The sequence below is a fragment of the Gadus morhua genome, chromosome 16 (genome assembly GCF_902167405.1).
Source record: "Gadus morhua chromosome 16, gadMor3.0, whole genome shotgun sequence".
Taxonomy (NCBI): Eukaryota; Metazoa; Chordata; class Actinopteri; order Gadiformes; family Gadidae; genus Gadus; species Gadus morhua.
Genome location: NC_044063.1, coordinates 22,793,277 through 22,799,379, shown reverse-complemented (window position 1 = coordinate 22,799,379; position 6,103 = coordinate 22,793,277). Strand labels below are relative to the sequence as shown.

General features: G+C 45.7%; 1 protein-coding gene across 12 annotated transcripts in view; it reads right to left on the bottom strand.

Annotated features, from left to right (window-relative positions):
- Positions 1-898: 898 nt before the first annotated feature.
- myo18ab (myosin XVIIIA b) overlaps positions 899-6,103 on the bottom strand; it is a 66,424-nt gene continuing 61,219 nt past the window's right edge. For 6 of the 12 annotated variants that reach the window (XM_030380459.1, XM_030380461.1, XM_030380462.1 and 3 more), the window contains one exon: positions 4,378-5,851. In XM_030380459.1, coding sequence (XP_030236319.1) covers positions 4,378-5,851 — 1,474 coding nt within the window. Of the gene's footprint in view, positions 2,465-4,369; positions 5,852-6,103 lie in introns of those variants that run through there. The other 6 variants (XM_030380465.1, XM_030380466.1, XM_030380454.1 and 3 more) reach the window with 2 other exon arrangements.

Below are 6,103 nucleotides of genomic sequence, written 5' to 3'. Positions count from 1 at the left end.
TTGTCACTGTCTCTCAAGGGAAAAGGTATGCCTTTCTATGACACATTTTCACAGCTATTCCACACTTGGGCTCCCTCTTGCCTCTTCTATTATGACTGCCAAGATGCATTATCGTTCAGTTAATGAATACTGAACAGCCCGGGGTCATTTGGGTTAGGAAGGTTCAAGATTTGCAGACCGTAATCACCAGTTGCATGATACATTTCCATGAAAAAGGCTGCAGGAAATGAGGGGACTTCATGTTGGATTTTTCAACCAATTCAGATGGGCTGTGTTCAATTTGGCTCACTGTGCCCTCATTCCCTACATAGTGAACACTATATAGTGCACTATTCTGGCAGTAAGTGTAGGGAGAATTCCGACACTAATTATCTGCCAGAAAGCCATCTGCGTGATGTGTATTGGTCGCATAAACAAGCAGACACCTGTGAGGTCATTTACATGAGATCCCGTATATGACAACCATCTCTATTGAATGAATCAGCTGACAATGACATCGGCTATGCATCATTGGCTATGGTGAGATTATAAGTGTGTATCAGTTCTACATGTATTTGAAGGTGCAATTTGGGTATCATGTATTGCACTGTATAGGGAGCCCTGTAAACTAACATTTCGAATGGTGTCTCCCCCGATAGGGCACAAGTCAACCAATTTGAACGCAGCCTGTAGCTTAAATAAAGACGGGCTTGGAATCGATACCCTGGGCAAGTCCATAAATAACCGTTCCGCACATTCTCCAGGTCTATCTGAAGTTAAGCTGTACTGGATGACATAATGTGTGTAAGAATGGCAATCTGGACCTCACAAAGATATATGACTTGCCTGCTGTGAGAGCACACACACACGAAACACACACACACACGAGCACACATAGTCCGGAGGAGAGATATCTGGAGGCATTATATAACAATCACCATTATTTATTTACAATATATTAAACTGTATGCAAAATTATTACCATAATAGCACATGGTGAATTTGTTCAATGACAATCAACATGAACCAGTTAAAAGCTTGCATAAATCATACATATATATTAAAGTATACGATAGGCAAAGTGATCTTCCTTAATTAAGTGGTTTATTGAGCCATTTTTATTAAGTGGAAGTCAAAAAATCCTCAACCTGACTGCATAGTGTTGAATACAACCCATAAGAGGCAATGACAACCTATTTTTTTCTCAGTTTCAGGAAGCCCTCATGTTAAGATCCATGAACGATGTACAATTTGCTAAAAATATTGTATTTCTACTTCATAAATATTATAAATATGGCCGATGGGTTTGATGTCAAACATGAACAACCATGAAAGTCTTTGTTATCATGTTTGCCTTTCAATGCGTTTACTTTGAAAAATGACATCATTAATCAGCACAAAGACCTTGAAGACACACCTAATGAGTGTAGCGCAGTGAAAAGCAACTCAGTGACTGAGGAGCTTATAGTAGTGTTTTTTTTTATAATGGCAACCTAAATTCAATGCCCATGTTAATTTCCTTTGGAAAGCAATGTAGGTCTGATAGAAAATAAAAAGGCAGATCCTGTGTGACTAGCAGAGCTTAGTTAAAAATGATTCTTGCTAGAACACAGACGAAAATCTGAAAAGGCATTTTGCAGAAGTTACACTCAAGCTTTATGGAAATGCACTTCCTTGAGGGCCATACTCCAAACATATAATCAATCCAAATAAAAACGGGGGGGAAAGTGGTTTGCAGAGTAGTTATTGCCGCATCAGCATAAAAGGAAGAAAGTATTTGCCAGCAAAAGAGGGAAAAAGTAGCAAAAGGTTAGAAAACCAAGCCGATAAAAACTTTTCTTTATCCGTTTTCAGTCTCCTCTGTCAGTTCACTCAAATCTACATACAGCCGGACGAGACCAACTGTCGAGGAGTCTACTTCGATCACGGTGGTGTTTTTTGGTTATATATAGTGTGTGAGTATATATAATTGCAACCTCAAGTTCTTTGGCTCGGTTACAACGATAATGCAAGGCAGCGCGAATAGGGAAGCGCTTGCGGCCTAAGCCAAGCCACTGCCTCCAGACAGTGATCTGGGAACGCAGACTGTACACACTTCACCCAAACCCTTTAAGAACCCAGCAATGCCAGTTCCGCACAGGATTAACAACGTAAGCGACAAGATGCTTTCCGGCAGGAAATGAATATACCTTGGGGAGTTCATCTTGTGTTTGAGTGTGTGTGTGTGTGACTGCTACGTCTACAGACGCAAACATTTGGCACAAATTGCATGCAAGGAGAATAAAGTGATGGAAAGCGTGACCAGTGTGTGCATCATCGCTCCAATGCATCGGGCCGCCAGGAGGTCCCTGCCACATACAGGGGGCCGCTGTGTTGGTATCAACAGCGGGGGGAGGACGGGAGCGCACTCCTCTCTTCCTTTTCTTCCTCCTCCTCCGCCTCTTCATCAGATCTGTCAAAGCCGAATCGACGCTGACTCGTTGGGCTGAGAAAGGAAAGAAGACGAGACGACTTATTTTCAGCACTTGATAATGTTGCAGAGACCGGAGATAAGGAGCACCTTCGTAGATTATGTAGTAAGTACATGGATCCGCCTAATCTTAATGTTAAGCATTCCAACAAAACAACCACACTGTGATACACAGTCACGTGCAGTGCCCAGTAAGCAAAGTGGTACTTTAAAAAAAACGATGAACATACGTACACCTCAGATCTATACTTTGTATTGGTAATTGGTAAAATAATTGGTATTGGTAAAAGAAAAATAAGATGTTAAGTAAATTGTCTAGTTATCTAACGAAATGATGCCGGCTTGCAAACTACCTGTGGCTTTTAACATTATATAACATTCATCTGCTTTGATATTGCAAAACTGGTGGTTAATGTATCCATTGTGCACCTTAAATTAAGTCACTAGAAGGTGGGGATCGATGCTTTGGGTCTATTTATGCCTGTGGTTATGGGGCTGCAGGGAAGATGGCTTGACTTAATTTTTTTACCATTTAAGGGTAATAAATCACAGAGGTTAAGGAGGGAATTTGGGGTAGAAAGTCTTTCACGAGATTAATGCACTTTAATCCCACGGCTAAAAAGTCACAAAATATCTTTCTAGCCCGGGTCTACATCTTACCGGTGAATAATTCACAGAAATCCTGATATGTCTTTCAGGATGTAGAAGTATATGCGATTTTTTAACTTCAAAGCAGTTTTATGTTAAAGATCCCATGGCATGATTTCTGAGGTTTTCTAACATTAATATGAGGTTCCCCTAGCCTACCTATGCTCCCCCAGCAGCTAGAATTTCCATTGGGTGTAAAACGAGCACTAGGCATTCTGATCCGCCTTTGAAAAAACGAAAGCTCAGTTTTGGATTTTTCCACGTATGTCGTCAGAAGGGGAGATGCCAACTCCCCTTTCTCTGCCTTGTCAGCCCAGAGAATTTGGCCCACCAATGAGCAACGACCGTGCGAGCGCCACATGTGTGTGTGTGATTACACACACTGTAACGCAAGTGTGGTACACTTCTTTGTTATTTGGATAACCGTTCTGCTGCTGGTGTTATGGCGCATAACACAACGGTTCTATGACGTCTCTGGTATTTCCACAACAAGACTGTAGTTGGGGTTATCTCAGCCTTCGTTGAGCCCCGCTGCCCGCTGCCGCGAGGCACCATCACCGCGAAGCACCACCGCCCGGCAGCAGGCAGCGCGAGGTTCAGTCTACTTCAGATCGATGTGGAAGTGGAAAAACCAGAGAAGAACCCGACGCAGTCGTTTGAGATTCATAATATCGTCTGGAGGCGCACACATCTTTTGGCCGTGATAATATATATTATACGATATAAATATCTATGCATAATATGATATTATTTAGATAACGAGCTCCAGGACTCCCGCCGGAGCACCCGGAGTGTTCTAGAATATTTACAGAACACGGCCAAGGGCTGTGTGCGCCTCGCCATTGCGATACTTCCACTGTAAACAGAGCGCATGGTACTGTGGCCGCAAGCTGCTCAGGGCCACACCCCCATCCTCTTCTTTGACCCGCCTCTCTCCTCCTCATTTGCATTAAAGCTACAGACACCGAAACGGCGTGTTTGGGGAAAGCTCAATGTGCGACTAGCTCGTAGTGGCTGTAATTCTGCACCACGGCACATTTCGGGAACGTCTTCAAATACTGTGTTAGGGGCCCAATAATATCTATATTAAAGCATCCAAAAAGTAGCATGCCATGTGACCTTTAAAACGTTATATTATAAATAGGAACATTTAAAAACAAAGTATAAATGCCCAAGTATCAAAGTGACAAATGAAGTGAAGGTCAATGGTTAGAATCACACCATGCTCCGGGGTCATTCTTGGAGTCACAACACAACAAGGCAAACACCTACTGCCTGCCTCATTCACTGTCTGGCCGGTACAAGTACTTCATCATCAGGTTGTCCACTTTCTTCTTCCTTTTTTTGTCATCCTTTTTGTTGGGGGTCTTGTCATTGTCACCATCACCAGGGGATGCTGCCTCTTCCCTTGCCCCGTCGGAGTCCTTCTGTCCAGGCGCTCTCTTAACACTGTTGGCGCTGCGGTAAGAGATGGTGGACGCCCCGGAACTGGAGTCAGACTCTGAGTCTGATTCAGACTTAGATGAAGACGATGATGAGGAGCGACCCTTCTTCTTTGACTTCTTCTTGGACTTCTTGCCCCCCTTCCTCGAGCTGCTCCTGCTGTGCCGGTCGTCGGCGGAGCCCTCCGACTCGGAGCTGTGGCCTCTTCTCTTCTTCTTGCTCTTGCCTTTGCTCTTGCTGCTGCTGCGGCTGCGAGAGCTCACCCGACTGGAGCCCCTCAGGCAGTCCACGGCTGAGGCCGAGCGTCTGAGGCTGCTGCCGCTCCGGGGATTTTTCTCCGCCATCCGGCTCCTTTTGCCATCCTCCTTCCCCTCTTCGTCCCGGGTCTTTTCCTTCTCAGCCTCGGAATCCTCCAGGCTTGTGCGCTTGAACTGGATGGGCTTGAAGCTCAGCACCTCGTTGATGGCCTTCTCCAGGTCGGGGTCCAGGTAGTTGCGGTGGCTGACGGGCTTGACGTCACACATGTCCAGTGTGTCGTCATCGTCGCCCAGTGACGATCTGGCTCGTGGAGGCATGGAGACGCTGCGCCCTGTCGAGGACTGGGGACTGTGCGACGACCTTTCGGTGAAGGCCACGCTGCGCCTGTCGTCAACGTCAAACTCACTCAGGCGGCAGCTACGCGCCACCGAGATGCGTGAGTCGGCGCGGCTCATGCCCCCTGGGCTGCGGCCGCCGGAGCGTCGGGTCAAACCAGGGCTGCCGGGACTGCGCCTTCCATGCGACGGCTCCCCGAGGTTACCGCCACCGACTTGGGACAAGCCTCGACGCTGTCCCAGAGAGCTGCCCAGTTGTGAGCCGATGGTGGACTTGGTGTCGTCATCTGGACTATACTCCCGGACTGAATAAGCATGACTGTGTATGGTTGATTCCATGTCAAAGTCTGCCAGACGGCTGTCCATTCCCTTCCTTGCTGAATAGGCCTTGGAGAAGACTGATCCTCTGTCATCCATATCATCCCCAGCAAGGGGTTTTCTCCATGAGGGGATTGAAGAGCCATCAGCATGATCTGCTGTTCTAGGTTTGGATTTGGTGAACGAGGTCAGGGGCTTCTGTGAGCCACCGTTCTCCTTGAGAGTGCTTAAGAGGGAGTTGTCGTCACCCTTCCCAACAATGGAATCTTTAAGTTGGGGGCGCTTTCTGTAGCTCAGAGAGCTCATTACTGACATGGGTCGGTTTGAATCGACCTCATTGACCTCTTTATTGGCCTCTTTCCATTCCTTAGCTTCCTTTGCATCTAAGTTCACAGCAAATCTAAAGACAAAAAAGGGTTGTAGGCAGAAAGGGTTCCAGGGAAAGTGAAAGAAATATGGAAGTGGTTAATGGGAAGGAAATGAAAGGAGAGAAATAGACAGATTGAAGAAAGCTGAAGAGTGAAACAAATGAATGGTATGGTAAAAATCGATTGGAAGAATTCAAAGGAGTAGATAGAAAGCGTTAACCAATAAGGCAGCAATAAAAAATGCATATAAAATATCAGTATTGCCAGCTCATCATTGGTACAAA